The sequence below is a fragment of the Hakea prostrata genome, chromosome 2 (genome assembly GCF_041222555.1).
Source record: "Hakea prostrata isolate BN-2017 chromosome 2, UWA_Hpros_2, whole genome shotgun sequence".
NCBI lineage: Eukaryota > Viridiplantae > Streptophyta > Magnoliopsida > Proteales > Proteaceae > Hakea > Hakea prostrata.
In genome coordinates, this window is record NC_142601.1 from 62,402,142 (window position 1) to 62,422,485 (window position 20,344).

Consider the following 20,344-nt stretch of genomic DNA (forward strand, 5'->3'; position numbering starts at 1 on the left):
TTTTTCTTTTTTTTTTCCTACATCTGAGGTTCATCTGGGCAGCTTATACACACCTCAACTGCATCCTTAGGATATATATATAACCTAAGTATACAATCAGAGAATCAAACCTTCAGTTAGAGGGTACAAAGAACCTGTTTCTGGGTTGATGGGATCCCATCAATCCCAAAGTTGTCTAATGTCTTGGTTTATGTTACTGGTGCTATTTTCAATTCTAAGTGGTGTTGTGATGCTTTATCTTTTATTTTTCTGCCTGCATTTGTAGGAGAAATTTGGAGATGTCTGTTACTAAACATGAACAGAAGCTAAGGACCACTGTTGCATGGTGATCTTTGTCCCTAAATGGACATTTTTTCCACTCAACTAGGAGCTCAATATATGAGAATGCAAACCATTTCTCTTTGAAGTCCCATTTTATCTCTAGTTCTACATCTATTCTAGTCCCATGCTCATGTATAGCCTGAGCTTAAAATTCCTCAAATTGGACATTTTGTATATCCATATATGACTGCTGATTTTTCTTTTTAGGAGAGATCCTCTCCCCCCAGTCTGTCCATTCATTTTTTCATACTCATATGAGTATGAGATCTACGTTGTCTTACTTGACACGAATAGACTTAAGAATATTAATCGTCTTACTATCTCATGTGAATGTGAGAAAATAAGTGAAAAGACAGACTAGATGGAGAGGATGTGGATGCACTTTCTTTCTAAACTTTGGGTTCATATCTAAGAATATTTGCATGCTTTCTTTGGCTGCGTTTATTTGCAAAGGTGGGGTGGGAAAAAATGGGTGGGAAAAATAAACACGTGGGGTGAGGGAGAAGGAAAGGAAAGGAAAGGGTTTTGTGAAAAAATGATATGGTGGGTCCCATTTTTTACTTTTTCCAACTTTTCCACAAAATTCCACCAAATATGTGGGATTTTAAAATGGCATGGGGTGGAAAAGTTGGGCTGCCACATCAGCAGCCAAGTTTCCCCCTCCAAACAACTAAACAATCTACTATTTTGGGATTTAAAGGAAAAGTAAAAAATCTATACTGTTTTCAAGAATTTTCCCACCCCTTTTTTCCCACTCTACCTTTATTCCAACAAACAAACGCAGCCTTTGTGAATTTGATCATCAAACTAAGATAACTTTTCCATGTTTGCTGATATATGGACTTGTAATTGTAGAGGTGCCATGTTGACATTCTTTCTTTCTTTTTTTCTTTTTGGGTGAAAAAACTTATTCATTCACAAGTGTGAAAAAGTGAAAATAAAGATAAAAGGTGTGAAGGTAAAGAAACAAGTCCTGTGATTTAGCAACATATTTAGCCAACGTGTCTGCTGCTAAGTTTGTCTCCTAGTGGGCATGCTGAAACTGCACTGATGACAAAATTGCTGCTAGTTCTTTTATGTTGAAGCAAGAAAAAGAGTTTCCAAGCTGGCGTGTTCGAGGGCTGGTTGAGGAGGTAGACAAGTCTGAGACTATCACTTTCTATTAGAACACGTGAGATGCCAAAATTAGACGTCCGAGGATCCGGTCCAACCGCCCAAGCCCCATTTTCACGTTTCGACATGGCTATTGCTATAAAGATCGAAGGTTCCAGACGCGCAGAACGGCAGAAGACATCCAAAACTGAAGCGTATCTGTTTTTCTGCTGGAGTAGAACCAAGGATTCAGAAGGTGTAAGAAGGAGATTTGAAGATCGAAAATGGCGTTGGAGAAGGCGAAGGAGATTGTTTCATCCAACCCTGTCGTGGTTTTCAGGTAAATCGTCACTCTTTTCTTGTAAATTTGGGATTTTTGAAGAGAATTTACTTTGTTGACTTCTCGATTTTGCAGTTTACAGGCTTGTTCTTGAACTTCGGTTTGGGGTTAAAATTCTTCAAGTTTGTTTTCAGCGATCCTTTGTGGTTTTTCATTTTTAAGTTTAATTGTGATTATAGATGCTAGGATAATGTGTTGTGGATTGTTGAGATTTCGCCCAGCGACCATGGCAAGAAGTCTGATTCTAATGCAACCCCGGATTCTACACAAGTGTAGAACTGCGATTGTGCATGGCTCTCTTCGGAGCCCAATTTCCAGCAGAGTACTAGGGTTTGAGCTTTTAGATATAGAATCCTCTTCAATCGATGCATTTCAAGTTTCAAGAATTAACATCACAGACTTATCATGAATTGAAACCCTCTGTCGTGTGATTATGTGTATGCTAGCAAGTTTGCACGTGTCGGGTTTGCGCTGGGTAGGGGAAAGATAAGGAGACTGAGGAACCTACAGGGGATTTGTGAGGGAGAGAAAGTGAATGGTGTTGGGGTTCATATTATTAGCAATTTATCCTTCAAATGAAGCCTTGTATCTACTCAATGATGTGAACAAGAATTACAGTAATAAGCAATAGGCTTCTATCTCTATCCCCCAACGCTGGACACACACCCCCCCCCCCCCACCTTTTTTTTTTCTTTCCTTCTCTCTCTCTCTCTCTCTCTCTCTCTCTCTCTCTCTCCCCCAAGATTAGGCTTCTAGAGAGGAGGGGGAAACATAAGGGAGAGAGATTAAAGCGTGTGATGAGGGGTGAGCTAACTTTTTAGTTAGGGAAGAGGATGGCAATTATATTATGAAATAGTGGGTACTTTTATATAATAGTCTTAGGGTTCAAGGGCTAGAATGTAACATTGAAGGGGTATCAAGAATTTAATTTACATTCCACAAACTGAACCACTAAGGTTTTCTTCTTATTTTAGGAATACTGTAAAATTCTTGACTTTTTGACCTTTTTTTTTCTTCTGTTGATTATGTTTCTTCAAAATGATTGATTAGTTTGGGTCTTTGGTTTCAACTATTAGCTTTGTGTTGTAAAAATTTCAGTTTGTGAAAGGTTGATTGAAATTGACGCGTTCAGGCACGTGAATTGTGAAAACATTGGCCTAAAAATGGTTAATTTTCTACTTTTCAGTTAACAATTTTGTGAACTGTAAACGGAAAAGGAATCTATATCTTGTATAAGCTGAAGACCATATGATTTAAAGATATCTGGTACATCGTTGATGGCAGACCTTTTAAGAGTAAGGGAAAGCCTTGAAGAAACCAGTGATGTTGAGGAAAGAAGAAAGCATAAGAATAGAGGGTCACAATGAGGGTTGGGAGGGGGAGTGGGGTGACTGCTCCCGCAAACACACACCCACATGGGCTTCCAGACCATAAGTGAGTTGATTCTGTTCAATCTGTCTCCAGTGATGGGAGATTACATCATATATAAAGAAAGTTAAAATACTACTAAAATGGCTAATTAGAACTTCGATTCAAAGAAAGAATAATCAAGAACCAAATATCCTATGCAGCTAACTTCTAAATCAAATAAAGTAATAAAATAAACAGTCATTATTTTCCCAAATAACATAAATTCCTGAAATTCTAGTAGACCATGACTCAAACTAGACCCTTCAGATCTTGGTATTGAAACAAAGTTTGGTTAGCGTTGGGTGCTTAGGCCCTTTTGGTAGTCACCTCTGCATCCTAATGTCTTGTCGTAATTATTACTTCTCAACCCAATCCCTTTGTTAGATTGTATAATTTGTCCTTTTTTTTCTTACTTCTTTTTCCGGTTTGTTTTGGATACTCCAAGGGCAAGAAAATGTATCTTGCCTCAGATACAGCATTTTAAATTTTATTTTGTTTTGCCTGTACTTCTGCCTCCTTTGAGATTATATCAAATCTTATTTATCAAAAACCCTTATCTGCAATTTACTTCATGGTTTCATTGAACTGTCCAAGTCTCTCATTTCACTTAATTTCACATGTGCAGTAAATCCTACTGCCCCTTTTGCATAAAGGTTAAGCAGTTGCTGTCAGAGCTAAAAGCAACTTACAAAGTTGTTGAACTGGATGTGGAAAGTGAGTACTTTATTAGCATTATCAGTACTATGAAACAGTTTCATTTGCTTCTTTTCATATGCTAGTATGCTGTTCTTCTGTATTTTGGTTCATACATACTCAGGGGAAAGTTAATAATATAGTCTTTTCTGGTTTACCATAAGAAACTATCTGATGAAGTTTCAAGTATTTGATTCTTAAAGAAAGCTTTTAGGAGATCTCCCATCCCCCTTGTCTTTGTTCTCATTATTTTCATTACTTTATTTCATTTGCTGTTTTTGGGTGTCAGAGCTTGGTATGAAAAAGCATTTGTGGATTAAATTCACAAGCCTGTTTCATAAGTTCATGGGCTTCAAATGGATTGCTATTTAATATATATCTATATCATGTGTAGTTAAGGACAGGTTGGAGTTGGGATTAAGTGATTTGTTTTGTCGGACATAATTTCCACAGCTTCTGGGCAACCAAAGGTGTTTGTGGGTGCCTGGATGCAGGGAGATACCAACTAGGTACACCTAGGCTTCACAGTGGCTTGGTTACCATAGGTGTGTTGTTGGCGTTGCCTCAAGTCTAGGATTCACCTAAGCGACTGCCCTTTTTTTAGTGGTAGAGCTAAGTGACACCATGACAATCATGCTATGGGATTTGAAACCATTAGTATCACTAGAGTTGAATGAATGTACTAAATATCCAAGAACATAAAAGTAACAAGAAGGCTTGACGAAACTCAGAATAATCCCATCATTTACTAATTACAAAACGAGCAAGATGTATAAGCTCTTTTTCTTGCTGGAGTATCTACTGGTGCACGCGCATATGGTTGTTGTATGCCATAGGGTCCAGTCTGGGTTATTTTGTTGTTTGACAGAAATCTTAAAGCTAGATATTTTTTAGTTTGTAATGTGTGGATTTCCAAATTCCAGTACTTATAACTGTCAGCATTAGAAACTTGCTATCAATAAATTGTCTGCTTTTACGTGTCTGAGGCACCACTGTTGTTCTCACCCATATTCCATCACTGAGGGCCAGCTTTACTAGCAATAAATTTCCCTTTTTCTTCAAGCCTTCTCTTTTCTTGTTTCAGTTAAGGGTGGGGGGGGGGAGAGTGGGGAGGGGATGGTAGGTTAAAGACGAGATATTCTGCTTTAATGTTGAGAAATGTTCACATGGTGAGTCAATAGTGTTGGTTTCTTATGGAGCTGCTTTATTATATTTGTCTGTTAAACTGTTTCTTTTTCTTTCTTCCCCTCCCCTCCAAGGTGACGGAAGCGATCTTCAGTCTGCACTAGCACAGTGGACTGGGCAGAGGACTGTCCCTAATGTGTTCGTTGCTGGAAACCAAATTGGAGGTTGCGATGGTATGACTTGTTGATTTTCACCATTTTCTCTTTTGGTAGCCTTAGGCTTTGTCACAACTGGAATGACAACATCTCACTTTGAACCCCTATTATTTTATGAGTAAGGGGTAACTTTAGTCATTTCTCAGCCATATATTTTCTTGATTAGAAGGTGTGAATGGATCTACCATTTCCATTATCCTTTGACACTCCAACAATGAATGGATATAAGTCCATTTTCTGTTGCTGCCATTTGTGCTCATGCTACGAGCAAGCCATCAACTTTCCGAAAAAAGTTAAGTAAGGGTCGAGCAGAGCCTAAAAGACGTTTATGAATGAATTGATATCTGATCTCTGATTTCTGGCTGTTGCAGCAACCGTGGCAAAACACCAGGAGGGGAAGCTTGTTCCCATGCTTACTGAAGCTGGCGCAATTACTGCTACTGCTTGAAATCATGTAATGCAGTCATGAGCGTATCGAAGATGAATGGCAGAAACTATGTAAGACTAGTAACTTTAGTGTCCGCAGATGTTGTTGTGCCTTCAAATGGTCTGTAATAAAAATTTGAAAGAATAAGATAACACTAGTTGTGTTGTCTACAAGTACCATTAATGTGGTTAAGATGTGCAAGTCGGGTATGATTTTACTTTCCTCTATATAAACCTCCTATTTTATCTATAATTAAGTCAATTTTCGTTGGAGCCAACTTAAATAAAAGGTAGGCCAAAGGTACGCCACTGTAGAAACACACGCTAAAACCATGATGGGTGTATGTAGCTCTTTCTTAATATTCTCTTCAACTTCAGCTGCTGCCTGCTGGTTGGTAATATCCAATGGAAGATCATAAATATCTCCCCTACCTTGATTATTCCGCTTGGGGAAGGTGACAGATATTTAGCAGGTAGATTTTAGGGTTTCAAACTCAAGTATCTAAAAAAAAAAGAAAAAACTCCCCTTGGTTATTATCTACTGAAGTTTTTGATGTTGAGTGTTTACTGTAGTATCCATACAGAATAATCCAGATCTTGGGGAATTTGCAATTGCCTATTTGCATCATCAGTTTTTGTCTAAGGTAGAAGTCTGGCCTTGTTCTACATCACGTTCTGAGAAGCTGCAGCAGAGTACACAGCTTGTGGTGAGTGGTATTCTTTCTTGCGATGTAGATTTACAATAGGTAATTTGTAATGCAAAAGTTTTCAGATAAAAATATGAATCTTAGGAGCCAGACATAGGTGCCAAAGTTTCATCCAAACGCTAGTTTAGGTGCTGGTTGGGGTTTTCTTATCCAGTCTGTAAGCTGAATAGACAAAAAAAAAAAAAAAAAAAAAAAATCCTGAAGTGGTACGTGACCAGATAATTTCATCCTCTTTTGGAAATAAAGGCAGTGTGATTTGAGTGATTGCTTGTACCATCTCTAGCGATCACCATTCATTCCACGTTCCAAATATTTGATTCTTGATTAATGCAACACTGGTTGGTGGGTCAGAGGATGCCGAGAGGGGGCCAAGAATTATGTTAGTACCTAGGATTCAGTTGTCTGACCATGGTTGAATTTTGTGTCTATTTCCAACCAAATGGAAGAGACTTGGTTTCATGAATTCTCGTGCCTGGATGATAGACTTCCATCCCCTGGAAGAATTTGGGGAAACTTTAGCCTACAAAAAGTGTATCTCAAAAATATTTTTGTTTCTTTAGTTTTCTCCAAAGTGAATTATTGGGATTGAGGAGTTACCAAGCCTTACGAACCACAAGGGCTAAGTTCATAATTTCAAAGTTTTTTATGTCCAATCTTCCTATACGCTTTAATCAACAAATTATTTCACAACTGATGGTATGCACAATACTTTTGACACCATTAGATTAGAAAATTTTCTTATTCGTTCAATCGAATTAGAGTAAAATTGCTTTGGGAAGTTTGAAGCATGAAATATAATATGAAGGCATAGCAAAAGAAGTAGTTTGTATTAACATTGTTTTCCCTACTTGACTGAGATATTTGGCCTTCGAACTCTGTCACCTGCTATTTACTCTTTGCAACAAGGAATCACAGAGACTTCTTTAATTATTTTTTTTTCCACTAATGAGTGGAATGCCTAGGTATATATCTTTTTTTGAAGTTGATCTGATAACAAATTGTTCAGAAAGATTTCTCTTGAAATTGCTTGAAGTGCTAGGGTTGTAATGAGCTTGAGTTTTATTGAGGTTTAGTTGCTATCTTGATCTAGTGCAACATTCTTGAATGAATTGATAGAAGCAAGCCGGTTCTTGCTATGTAGCAGTGTGGCTTCACCAAATAAAATTAGATCATCTGCAAAGCTAGATGATTTAGACTTTCTCCCCTGCGACATAGTTTAATACATTTTAATTTTCCTTTCAACTTTGCTTCTTCTAGACGGGAAGAAAGAACTTCTACTCATAGAACAAAAAGATAAGAGGTGAGGGGATCTCCTTGTCTCAGATCTCTTGTAGGCTGAAATACTTCCATGGGGCTTCCATTCAATAGAATGGAGTATTGTGCAGTTGTAACACAAAACATTATCCACTTGATTCATCTTTCAAGAAAGGATAATTCGTATTGAGGGAGAATGAATTAGTTTCAAAGAAATCTTTAACATACTTGATAATGTCTATTTTGCAGATGTCCCACATGATATGGTAAAAGATAGTCAGAGCTCCGATACTGGACACTGTTGTTTTAATCTTATAATCAGTAATTGAGGTATGAAGTCGTGAAGAATCGTCATCAATCACTCTCTATTGTATAAGGCGAAAGAAATTTTCATCTTAAAGTGTAAATAAAGCAGTGAACGGTTCAGATGAAAAATTGAACTTTAGATTAAATCATTGTCATTGATTTTTCTCATGTGCAAGAAAGCAAAATTTAAGTGGAAACAGACCCGGTTCGCATGGTTCAAAACAAACCATTACAAAACCAAAATCTATTTTGAAAATAAAAAATAAAAAATAAAAAAGGACGTCTTCAAAGCTTGTCCCCAGCAAATCACCCAGCTTCGATGAGATTCCTCATGCCCTGTCTCAACACCCCTTCTGTCGATTTTGACTACGATTTCGAAGAGGATCTCCTGAACAACACAAACCCAGATGATTACATTCTTGATAGAAAGAACTTCTGCACTAGCAGCCCAAAAGAAGAAGAAGAACAGTTCGACGATGGTCGGAGTAGCTCTGCAACTGCAATAGTCTCGTACCGGGAAGAAGGCAACCAACAAAGAGGAGCGATTAATGTGAAAGCGAAGGAGTTTATTGCCCAGTTCTACCAGAAAATTAAGCTGCGGTGCCAGATTTCCTATCTCCAATACCAAGACATGATTACTGGAGGAGCAAGTTGATCCGTGCTCGAGATTCCAGATTTACTCGATCTACATACAGAAAATCATACACACTCTCCCCCTGTTTCACGATTGTTCAATTTTCTTTTTTTAAGGATTTATTTTTCCCATTTCATCGATTCATTCATTCATTCTTTTTGTAAAAGAAAGAGTAGTAAGTAGAATAAAACTGGAGTTTTGAGGCTTCTTACTGAGCTATTAGTTCCACTTATAGAGTTTCCAGGGTTTAATGTACATCGCCATTCACAGAATCAAAGTTCACATTGCATTCATTGTTCCGAATGACCATCAATTAGTTGTTGTGAGAAGTCATGAAGGTGGAGAAATGGAGCAGAGAAATGAAGATAGTGATGGGTTAGAGAAGATTTATTGCAGACGAGAAAGGAATTTGGAATTTTTCTGATTTGCAGATCGGCTGGGGACGAGGGTTTGTTGACGATTTTTTTTTTTTTTTTTTTTTAAATAGAATTTTGGTTTGGTAATGGTTCGTTTTGAAGCTTGTGAACCGATTTTGTTTCCACTTAAAATTTAGTTTCTTGCACATGAGAAAAATCAATTACAATAATTTAATTTAAGGCTCAATTTTTCATCTGAACCGTTCAATGTTTGATATGTAATAATAAAAATATATATATCTTTAAGTTGGACATAAATTACTTTAATTTTTTTCCTGGGGGTAAGACCGTAAAATTCGGACATAAAATACTAACTGAGACATGATAGTTGCAACTTGCAAGTTGCAAGTACCTTAAATTGAACGGCTCCAAAACGACGTCAAACTGTCAAAGTTGATTTCTCTTGGGTAAAACTGTCAAAGCTCTTGGACATTCAAAGACGAGGAAAACACCCGACACTTGATACACTTGGTCGGTTGGTCCCGCCATTTGGGACCCAGTTTTCAACCACTTATTATGCGATTGTATTCCGTTATTCCAATCCGATGGTGTAGGGAAGGCTCGAAACAATACACTTGCTTATCCTACGTGGCGGAGAGAAATGTGTGACTCGGTCGTATCACAAATAAATCACCGGTATCCCGTGGGCGTCCTTCAGCTCTCCCCCTTTCTCTCTCTCTCCTCTGCCCTTTTTCTATCAGTCATTGGTCTCGGTGGTGGAGGAATCTTCCACACTCGTATAGAGAATCAGAGCCGGAAACTTGAGTCCCTAAACCCTAATCTCGGAGATCGGCCATGGCTTCTTCGAAAGAGCGTGAGAACTTTGTGTACATCGCTAAGCTTGCTGAACAGGCCGAGCGCTATGATGGTTAGGATTCGTTTTCTCACCTTTCCCCCTCTAGATCTGTAATGTGTTTGGTTTTTTTTTGGTGGAAGCCGTTGATTGAACTCTTTTTTCTTTTTTCTTATGCGGTTTATGCTTGTCTTCGTTGAACTCCTTGCAGAAATGGTGGATTCAATGAAGAAACTTGCGAGGCTCGATGTTGAATTGACCGTGGAGGAGAGAAATTTGCTTTCCGTTGGCTACAAGAACGTCATTGGTGCTCGTAGGGCATCGTGGAGGATCCTTTCATCTATTGAACAGAAGGAGGAAGCCAAGGGGAACGAGGTCAACGCGAAACGCATCAAGGACTACCGACAGAAGGTCGAATCTGAGCTCTCCGGCATTTGTAATGACATCATGACTGTGATCGATGAGCATCTGATTCCTTCGTCGACTGCTGGAGAATCTACTGTTTTTTACTATAAGATGTGAGAGGTCTTGTTGGATGATCTCCGGTGTTTCTGTTGATATTTTGGTGGCGCTTTTAGTACCGAATTTTTGTTGGTTGCAGGAAAGGGGACTATTATCGTTATCTCGCTGAGTTCAAGTCTGGTAACGAGAAGAAAGAGGCTGCTGATCAGTCACTCAAGGCATATCAGGTATGTCAAAAATGATCAGATTTTTCTTAGCAGTAACATCTTTAATCTAGCAATGCACTCTATCCGTAGTCTTGTTTGAATTTGTTTGTTGGAATTGTTGTCAGCTTAACATACTTGATGTCTGAACACTTCAGATCCTGATGTTCTTTGAAATAGTTTACTGTTTAACTAATTACTCGAATAAAACACATTTTGTTAGTCATACTGCATTTAAGCACCATTTAACTTGGCGGATAGTCGACTTACATTTGAAAATTAGTATTCAAATTAGTCAACCTTTGCTGAACTTTATCTTGACTTCTTCTTGCAGGGGAAGTGCATCTCCTTTTATTTTTAATAAGATAGATTTTTATATGGTAAATCATTCCTCTTGTGGCTTTTTTGTTGTATGGGGGTCATTTCTTTGTCTTCTAGGTTTGCTTGCTAAGGAAAGGAAAATTCGTAATGGTCTAACCTACTTATAGCTGTTGCAATATTTTGTAATTATATTATACAGGTTTGATCTCTATTTTCTTCTTCAAATCCAAGTTAAGGATTTGATTGCAAAGTAAACAAATTTAAAGGTTGGGTGTTTCTTGTCCGGGAACATATGCTATGCTGGTGAGGAACTACACTCACCCCCTGGTGTAGTTAATGGGGGCTCAAAACTCAGTACATGGTGGAGGAGAGAGATAGACACAGCTTTCCTGGGGTATGGGTTTAATTACAACATTGATTAGAACTTGATATTAATTGAAATTACATCACTTCTCTTCTGTTTTCAACTAGTTATTGCATGAGTAAATGGTTCTTTGCAAGCTGGATTTCATTTTATGTAATTGTCTTTACTTATTGTTTGACTTCAAAGAAAATTTTAATAAATAGAAGAAGCAGAGGCAAGACCAGCTCAGAAATGGAAGGGTGGTTGTTTTGTACGGTTGCAGTGTGAACTGACGCACTGAATGTCTGCAACTGTTAACTCAGAAAAGAGTAACAGGATTCCAAAATTTAGACTCTGGTTGTTAATAGTTTTTACGACATCTAGGCGATCCGAAGTGTTTGCAAGGAACCTGGATGTAAGGTAATGCCCAAGGTTCAAAAACTTGTCTTGAACGGCTGTCTCAACCAGGTTGGATTTTTCAAGATCTTGGCAAGATTCTACCTCTTCTTTTTTCTTTGGCTGGTCGCAGGAGGGGGGGGGGTTGTGAGGGTGTCTCAGAATGATGTTTTGGCAGGCAACAGCTATAGTTGGCTCCGAAACCTTAAGCTAACCTGGTTTTAGGATTATTGAACTTATTTTAATTTTCAAATCATTTTGTACCCAAAAAGAAAAAGAGAGAGAAAAAAAGGAACCACTAGATTTGGTGTTTTGCTTTGCATCGGTTAGTATTAAATGATGGAAACTGAGATTTTGCCCATTCTAGACATTGTTTGAGTGCTTTAAGACATAATCAAGCAAGTGCATGTATAAAGACACATTGTAACTTATGACATGGTTAAAGACTCAAAGTTTCTGCTATGAATCACAAGATTGTTCAGATTCTCGAGTTCTCTGAGATCTTACCAAGTTTTTGAAATATGGATTTGTAAGGGGTGCCAAGTTCAAATTCTTCATATTACATAGCTTTTTTTTCCCTTTTTCCCGTCTGTTGGGAAAATGCTGTTTGTTAGGGCTACATTGTCTGAACCTTGGCATCCTGAAGATTTGATTGCACATGCACAAATTTTCTGTCAAGAAGTAAGATGATTGTGCAATTGCATTAACCTGCTTAGCTTTTTTGTGTTTTTTTGTGTGCAGACAGCCTTCAGTACTGCAGAATCTGATTTGTCTCCCACCCATCCAATCCGTTTGGGTTTGGCATTGAATTTCTCCGTCTTCTATTATGAGATAATGAATTCACCTGAAAGGTATCAGTTCCTGTTTGTTTTGAGTATTCTTTTGCTAACCATTTCATTGAATCCCTTGTAAAGTTAGACATGATCTTGTGACAGGGCCTGCCACCTTGCCAAGCAAGCTTTCGATGAAGCAATTTCAGAGCTCGATACCCTAAGTGAGGAATCCTACAAAGATAGTACATTAATTATGCAGCTTCTGAGAGACAACCTTACCTTGTGGACATCAGACATTCCAGAGGATGGAGGTACATTTTCTTATAAAACTCATGCAAGGCTCTTAATGCCTTCTTTCATTTTTGTTATTTATGTTGCATGCTTATAATCAAACTTATTGTTAGTCTTGTATCTACTTTCCTGAAATACTTCAGTATCCATAAAAATAGTGAGCAACTTTTCTATTCCTTGCAATTGCAATATACTTGGTGATCCAATTGACTTTAGCCTGCTAGTGATGGTCATAGTCACTAGTAGGAACTTGCTTTTAGGATCTATCATGGGGATGAAGCAGTGAAACATATGAATTGCTAAAGGAAAGATTATATGGACTTTAGTGAGGGAAAATCAGTGTTTCTAGCAATGATTAGTGTATGGTATTGTAGCCCTAACCCATTGAGTAGGTATTCATTAGTTTATCATGCAAGATTGTTTGTCTTATCTCAATCCATCATGTTGGGATCTGAAATTATTGCATCTAGGAGTTTGCTCCATTGGGCACTAGGACACACGTTGACCAAGGTGTTCCTTCCTACAGTGTCTGATCTATAAGTCTGATGATATGAACATATGTAGAGCTGATTGTGACTTTGGAAAAATAACTTAGTTTACTTTTGTGTCTGATGTGTACAATGTGGTGCACAGTCCAAGATTCCATTTGATCATAGCAAAATGTTTCTCAGGCATTTTAACAAGGCAAAGAGATAGAAAGGAAAGAGAGGAAAAAGAGGGAAGAGAGAAGAAAAAAGAGAAGGGGGGGGGGGGGTACACAGAGAGAGACAGAGAGAGAGGAGAATACGAAGAACCTGAGTCGATCACTAATGATAATCATCCATGTGAACAAGGATACTTGGTGGGCTTATTCTTTGCCAAGTGTTTGACACAAATGTCTAGTGATAGAGGTGTTCTCATTGGGGTTAGTGGTTTTTAGCATCAGTCATATTTTAGTGCAAGCGTGGTTGCTGGTGCAGTTTCCTTGCAATTGATGTGGTACTTATGGATCGTGCCTCCGAAATTACTATCTTGTGCTGTTTGAAAAACTAATTTATGTATTTTTATCTATTATTTTACTGCAGCGGATGATCCTCAGAAGATGGACATTGGTGCCAAAGCTGGTGGAGCTGAGGCTGCAGAGGTGAGTTAACAGTATCAGTGTTCTTCAATCTGGTGGTTTCTGTTGAACTTCTTATAACATGGAAGGCTATATTTTCCTGTTTACTGCAGTGATCCAGACAACAACAGCGTCCTGAAGGGTGTAAAACCTGGAAAAGTGTTGCCTGCTACTAGCATATCTTGGGACCTTGTTTCTTTAGTCCAAAAAAACTTGAATATGTTTCCACTTTTCATGGAAAAGTTTTTACCCCGTTGTTCATCATTATTGTGTGTTGTTTCTTATTTGCCTTATTATGATAGTTTGATGTTTGGACGTGATCTATCCTATCCCCCTTTGAGCTGTCTCCCTCTCTGCCTTGGAGAATCAAACTTGAAGGTGGTGTGGTTGCTTTGAAAGGTTAGCATTTGTTGAAAATTGCTACTACGGTTCAGACGGAGGGCTGCTGGGGCTGCTGTTGCTGCTTGCTTTTCCACGACGGGGCTACGTCAATTTTTTTCCTTGCCGTCGTTTATATTAACCTTTTGTGCATCACTCGTTCATTAGAAGTTGAACTTTTTAATATGTTCCAACCTAAAATTCCTATGATCCTGTTCTACTTTATTGGCTGCGTTTAGAAATATGTGGTGTGGAAATTACGTGACAGATCTTTTCAGTTCTTTTGAAACTTTGTTAACTCTTAAATTTACTTTGGGATCTTTTTTTTTTTTTTTTTTATGGTGAAACTTTTGGATTCCCATCAAAACCCTTTTTTTAATTTCTTCATTCTTTTTAAGAAGAAACTGGTGCAACAAAGATGAGTACAGAATATTGATATTTTCCCAACCTGCCTTTTCTGAGGTGGTATTCCAAAAATATATCCAGTCTATTTCCCATTTTTGACAAGGAAATGGATCATCCATATCTTTGTGGATGTGTGACATTTTCCTAATATCACATCAACCATTTGATGTTATTTGTAAGTCACATACAAAAATTGTGATTAAATTAAAAAAAAAAAACTGATGCGACTTCAGAGAGCTTAGTTAACTTTTTGTGCGCCGTACCTGTTTAGAACTATGGTAAATTGAATCCGTTATCGAACGCCCTCGTTCGTCTTTCTTCTCAAAGCTACACTAAATCAGTGTAATGATGATGCATGTTCTCCTGCCTGTGCTGGAATAAACTATGGGTTAGCATCAATTTTTCTTAGTTGAAATAGAGAGAAAATCGTACAAATCTCAATGAGGGAAAGGTTCATGAGTTAAAAAAAAACAACGGTAAATAACAAAAGGGGAGTTTTAATATTCCACATCAAAATGGCAGTCAAAAAGCCAATTCTAACAAGAAACAGAGAAGGGCTACCAACAACATGAGAGGTAGAGTATCTTAATTCTCATGAAACAGAGAAGTTGGTAGTTAAAAATGTAGGTGTATTTACTTATTAATTGAATAAATTAAAAAGCCATTTCTACCTACCCGACATGTTGAAAAGGAATTTCCAGCAGGAAATTAGTGACATGAGAATATCAAAAGTGATGTCAACTTGTCATATACTTTTTTGAAAAGAGGAAAGATACAATAAAAGTACAAGGGACTATATAAATTATACCTTTGACATTTGGACAAATGATCAACAAATTTATTTGTCTCTATGTACATGTTCAGAAACCACTACATAAAAGTCTAAAACAATGATTATGAATTTACTAGAGACACCATATAGCATCCTAAGGAGCTCTTTTGAGCTTCAAATTGCATTAGATAAAGTTAAAATAATCCGAGTAGACCATAATCAAAGGAGGTTGAAAATTATCTGCAAGTTGCAACCCTCTTTTGATTCTTTCTAGTACAAACCATAGCATAGAGTTACATGTTGGGACACCACCAGCCAATAAAAAAACAGATTGGTTATTAGAATCTCAAGCTACAACTTCATTCCTAGGTGAAAGATCAAAGGTGCTATCTCACCTATTTCAGTTGAGATGTAAAGAACTGATCGTATCCCTAACCAATCAAAAATAAAATCCTATACTAATCTAGCAAGCAGAAAGTACGGGGTTGAACTATGGGGAACTAAAAGGCTAAATTACTAAGATTGAATTTAACAAAACTAAATTTAAACTAAATCTATTAATTAATGCAAAAACTTAAACTATGAATATGTGAAGATCTTTGAGATTTCAAATCCCCAATGTTTTTCCCTAACCGATATAACTCTACACTTCAAAGCAAATTAGGGATGGTCTTCCTAGGTATGCCTTATCTTCGCAAGACTATCGTCCTTCGCGGAAGCTTGGCACGCTTAGTTCGCTGAGTTATAAAACATCTTTGGCCAAACTCAAACACAATCAACTAGAAGAGATAGAACAATCAAATTAATGAAATAAGCATGGTTCATCTACATCCCAAAGAAAAGAACTAGCTACTCATTATCATAAAGTTCATAAGAAAAATAAAGATGAAACATAGGGAGAGAGAGAGAGAGAAATGTGGTCTTCTTCTTCAGCAATGAGAGATGAGAGCCGCATTCGCCGTCTTCTTTTTTGTGGTTGGCTTTTCTTTTATGTCTCCCGCACACAATGAATCCCCTCTCTTTACCAGTAGATTAGACATTTATTCGTTCAGATTTTAGGAAAACTCAAAACTATAAAGTTGTAGATATTTTCAATATTGTTCCATAGCATCTTGAATCACCGAAATCCAAGCTCATACGAGAGAGATATATCCAAAATACTGAAGGTAGGTCTGTTTACCCGATTTTCAGATTTATTACCAATTTTGTTCCTTAGACCTCCACATGTTTCCAATTTGACTAAGATCTCACTTTTCATGATTTCTTGGGCAGCAAGATTGAATGCCATGATTTAAAATCCACCAATATCTAATATATTTGCCAATTTTACTCCATATTATCTCTAATATCCAAAATCACATTATTCCTGAAAAATACACAAAAATATTCAATTAGCTCTCTTTAATTAAATAAGTATGGGGAATTAAATCAAATAAATAATGGTAAATGCATGCTTATCAAGAACTGAAGAAAGATGTTTCACGAACTAAGATTTTTCCTCAACCAAGCATAATTCTTTTCTTCGTCCTTCAAATTTAAAAACTTACAGCGACCATCTTAACACGTATTGAAACACATCAACATACTGTTCCAGACATAACTATTAGTTCGAATCCCCTCGAGGTCAAGGGCGAAGCCCCGCCTATATTAATTATATAAAATCTCCCCTGAGGCTGTAGTCAAGGTACGCACAAGCTGGTCCGGATGAACCTCAAATGAAAAAAAAAAAAAAAAACTATTAGTTTATTGTACAAGTTTGGTAATAAGTATACACTCCCTCATCGTATTTTTAAGTTTTCAAATGCCACTAGTATTTGATGACTTGGAAATTTTTAATTGGTAGAAGCATTTCCGAAGACTGTTATTGATCCATCCTCCAAATTTAACAAATTCGGATTAACACATATGGTTTCAGTTCATAACGACCCACAAATGTTCTATAAATGGTGGTTTCATGTCTGTCTTCCCCTTACAAATCGGTCAAGTAGAGAAAATACAGACCAAACAAGGATTTAGAATGGGTCAATAGTCTCTCTCCACTTCCCAACCATAACATCTTAAAAATGCTCAACGATTTCTCCCCAAGAATAGCCCTTCTACATCTCCTCTTTAATCCTATATAACAATGATTCTCCTCCTTATAGTGCAGCACTCATCAAGTAACATATTCAGGAAACCAAGAAGAAGAAGAAGATTTACCCAGCACAGCACAGCCAGAGAAGAAGGTGAGTTGAGAATTAAAAATCGGCAATGGCAAAGTCTTCTCAGGCTCTTCTGGTCGCTGCCCTTTTGGTTGGGCTCGTTGGGGTGGCTTATTGCCATGACTTCACTGTTGAGGGAAAGGTGTACTGCGACACCTGCCGTGCCATGTTCGAGACCAGATTGAGCAAACCCATGGTTGGTGCACCTGTGCAACTCAGATGCAGAAACCGTGAGAATGCCACAATCTCTACACTGGTTGATGGCGTCACTAACGAAAACGGCACATACAAGGTTTTCGTGAATGGTGAATACGAAAATGATATCTGTGAGGTGACTGTGAGAACCAGCACTATTTATGAATGCGATGAACGTGTCCCTGGAAAGGATCGTGCTCGTGTTGTTCTCACTTCCAACAATGGAGTCGTCTCCAAAACACGCTATGCCAACCCATTGGGTTTCTTGACAAGGAAAGCACTTGATGAATGCCCTAAGGTTCTCAAGGAGCTTGGTCTCCTCCCAGACGTTGACCTTAGAATCGCATAAGGAAAGGAAGGAAGGATCTCGATCATAACACTTTCTCCTGATTAAAACAATCTCATCATCTCCTCTATCCATCCATCCATCCATCCATCCATCTATGAAGTGAGCCTGGTGGGCATGTAATTCTGAGTTTATGAGATTCCAGTTCTTCCCATTCTAATAAATTTATTATTTATTACTTAATTATTTATGTGCATGACTAATTTCTCTTATAAAATTATATTGCTTAATTCTGCACTATCCGCATGCATAGAATTAATTTATCTTTAAATTTTAAACGATCAAAATTTTACTTCTATGTTTATTCTATGGGCACCTTTACCACCATTCCGTTGTAGTCTAGTTGGTCAGGATACTCGGCTCTCACCCGAGAGACCCGGGTTCAAGTCCCGGCAACGGAATAAATTTTTTTTATGAACCTTTATGCTTTAATCCAAAGAATTTTATTTTTTAATTTGGATTCAGACAAAAATGTTGGTATTATTTGAAAAAAATAATATTTGAGAAATAATTCAGAGAATTAAACAACTATTCTCTCAACTACAATGTACAGGTAGGTGTATACAAGTCACATGCAAGAAACATAAACCACTGGTGTGTTTCGTTGTGTTTCTAACTGCCCACATCTCAACTGCAAATATCGGATACGAATCACGATTCACGAACATGAATCAACTTTCTTGTTGAAGCTTAACCCCGAAAAAATATAATTAGACCGGATTGATTGAACCAACCGATCTGATTGGGTCAGTATCAACTGAGAACCGGGCCAAATGATTTTAAAGTGTAAATAAAGAATGATGAACCTCTAGCTCCACTTGCTTTATAATTGCCTTAATCCAATACCCAATTGACTTTGAAGGACGGTTCCATAAACATTTTTTCATGGCTTCAATGTCAGAGGCAACTTTGTATGATTTCTTTCTATCTTTTGATAAGAGACAACTATCTATGATTCGATTACCATTATAACCCAGGATGAAGTTGACATTTTCCCAACTGAGTTTGGTTCATATAGAGTTTAACGTGGTTGGATCTGATCGATATGGCTTTCCTGATCTGGTTTAACTAATGGCCCAACCGGTCAACCTGGTCTAAACTCAATCTTACGTCACGCATGGCGTATCACAAAGGAAAAGAATCCGTTTTAAGAGAAAAAGAAAGAAAAAATGAAAAGGAATTTCAAAGCTTTAGAGTAACGCAATTCATGAGGCCATGGAATACCGGTCCAGCCCAATCCTTTCCCAGTTCAGTTCTTGTGTCGGTGTAAAGGCTTAAATGGCACAACGATGCATGGAACTACAACGCTCTAACAGCACTTCTATTGCCACATTGAACTATCTATGTGGCTGAGAGCCTTCACAGTCCAAGCACAATGATGCAATTATCAGGGTTTCATTCCATGATAATAAATATGGGGTGGTAAAGAATTTTGGGACTTTGGACGTAATAATCATTCAATACATATGGTGAATTCTCACGTAAGTAAAATTTGCGACCCATTTGAATGAAACCCACCACGTGGAGATCCACTTCAATTACTTTGTTGTTGATTGCAACCACGGAGTCAACAATAGATTTGATTCAATGAAGATAATTGGTGATCGATGCAAAATTTCTTGTAATCATCTGAAGTTCATCACACAAAATGGTGTGTTGAGTAGTGGACTATTGTCGAAAGAGGACAACCAAGAGCATCTCATACATCCTTGGCAGTTTGAAGACCAAGAATGTGGGAAGGCAATTAATGCAAACTCGACAAATTGATCCTCTTTTTGCCTTGCAATGAATTCAGGATTGATATTAGTCTTATCTTCTTTGGTAATTAATGGTTGGTGTTGGTGCTACTAAAGTGCCATCAAGATGCCCCATCAAATATGAGCCGATAAAAATTGATTTCAGATGCTCTATCCATATGAGATGGTTGGTGCGATCTAATTTTTCTATGTCAACTAAACTCGAAATCTATGTAAGAGAAAAAAGGATTGAACTTGCAAAAGCCACCATTGGATCTTCGGTATTGATTGTTGGCTATTGAGATATTGCGGGGGGAGGGGGGGGGGGGGAGAAAACATTGTTGGGGTCATGGATATGTGATTGTTGAGCATTGAGGGCTAATTAGGTAAAAATGTTTGGATCACTAGTATTGTATCGTTGAGTATTTGAGGTAGGAGAAAAAAATTTAAGGTTCTGGTGATTATTATGATTTTGGGTGAGAGTTCTTGTAATGTCGGTTGTGAGATCTCATTCTATACTTCTTTTTTTTTTTTTTTTTTTGGTAAATCATTATATATTTCTTCTACATATTAGAAATTTCTTCTTCTTCGCCCGTAAATATAGCATATCACATTGGTGTGTAAACCATGTTAAATCTCTATTTGTTTTTAGGGATAATTACTATTGCCCCCTTGTACTTTGGTTTTATTA

The 20,344-nt window shown here is 37.5% G+C and overlaps 3 protein-coding genes, 1 non-coding gene and 1 pseudogene across 4 annotated transcripts; all 5 read left to right on the forward strand.

The window, feature by feature from the left end:
• Nucleotides 1-1,591: 1,591 nt before the first annotated feature.
• On the forward strand, nucleotides 1,592-5,731 carry LOC149025506 (glutaredoxin-like). The gene is made up of 4 exons (XM_089145722.1): nucleotides 1,592-1,753; nucleotides 3,789-3,877; nucleotides 5,116-5,214; nucleotides 5,568-5,731. The coding sequence occupies exons 1-4, from the start codon at nucleotides 1,698-1,700 to the stop codon at nucleotides 5,642-5,644; spliced, it is 321 nt and encodes a 106-aa protein (XP_089001848.1). The 5' UTR covers nucleotides 1,592-1,697; the 3' UTR covers nucleotides 5,645-5,731.
• A 2,477-nt stretch (nucleotides 5,732-8,208) lies between these two features.
• Nucleotides 8,209-8,544, forward strand: LOC149025507 (uncharacterized). The gene has a single exon (XM_089143584.1). The coding sequence runs from the start codon at nucleotides 8,209-8,211 to the stop codon at nucleotides 8,542-8,544; it is 336 nt and encodes a 111-aa protein (XP_088999710.1).
• Nucleotides 8,545-9,591: 1,047 nt separating this feature from the next.
• LOC149025508 (14-3-3-like protein D) lies at nucleotides 9,592-14,059 on the forward strand. The gene is made up of 7 exons (XM_089145721.1): nucleotides 9,592-9,807; nucleotides 9,944-10,250; nucleotides 10,334-10,421; nucleotides 12,199-12,308; nucleotides 12,393-12,541; nucleotides 13,586-13,644; nucleotides 13,734-14,059. Exons 1-7 carry the CDS (start codon nucleotides 9,735-9,737, stop codon nucleotides 13,734-13,736), a joined length of 789 nt encoding a protein of 262 aa, XP_089001847.1. The 5' UTR covers nucleotides 9,592-9,734; the 3' UTR covers nucleotides 13,737-14,059.
• A 3,366-nt stretch (nucleotides 14,060-17,425) lies between these two features.
• On the forward strand, nucleotides 17,426-17,920 carry LOC149025509 (anther-specific protein LAT52 pseudogene; annotated as a pseudogene).
• Nucleotides 17,921-18,245: 325 nt separating this feature from the next.
• On the forward strand, nucleotides 18,246-18,318 carry TRNAE-CUC (transfer RNA glutamic acid (anticodon CUC)). The gene has a single exon. It is a non-coding gene; the product is annotated as a tRNA-Glu (tRNA).
• The last annotated feature ends 2,026 nt before the right edge of the window (nucleotides 18,319-20,344 follow it).

Bases quoted from the DNA above. Each gene is read 5' to 3' on its own strand.
- LOC149025506 (XM_089145722.1), top strand. From the start codon at position 1,698: ATGGCGTTGGAGAAGGCGAAGGAGATTGTTTCATCCAACCCTGTCGTG. The intron at 1,754-3,788 runs GTAAATCGTCAC...TCACATGTGCAG, and splicing joins AACCCTGTCGTGGTTTTCAG to TAAATCCTACTGCCCCTTTT. The intron at 3,878-5,115 runs GTGAGTACTTTA...CTCCCCTCCAAG, and splicing joins TGTTGAACTGGATGTGGAAA to GTGACGGAAGCGATCTTCAG.
- LOC149025507 (XM_089143584.1), top strand. From the start codon at position 8,209: ATGAGATTCCTCATGCCCTGTCTCAACACCCCTTCTGTCGATTTTGAC.
- LOC149025508 (XM_089145721.1), top strand. From the start codon at position 9,735: ATGGCTTCTTCGAAAGAGCGTGAGAACTTTGTGTACATCGCTAAGCTT. The intron at 9,808-9,943 runs GTTAGGATTCGT...AACTCCTTGCAG, and splicing joins ACAGGCCGAGCGCTATGATG to AAATGGTGGATTCAATGAAG. The intron at 12,309-12,392 runs GTATCAGTTCCT...ATCTTGTGACAG, and splicing joins ATAATGAATTCACCTGAAAG to GGCCTGCCACCTTGCCAAGC.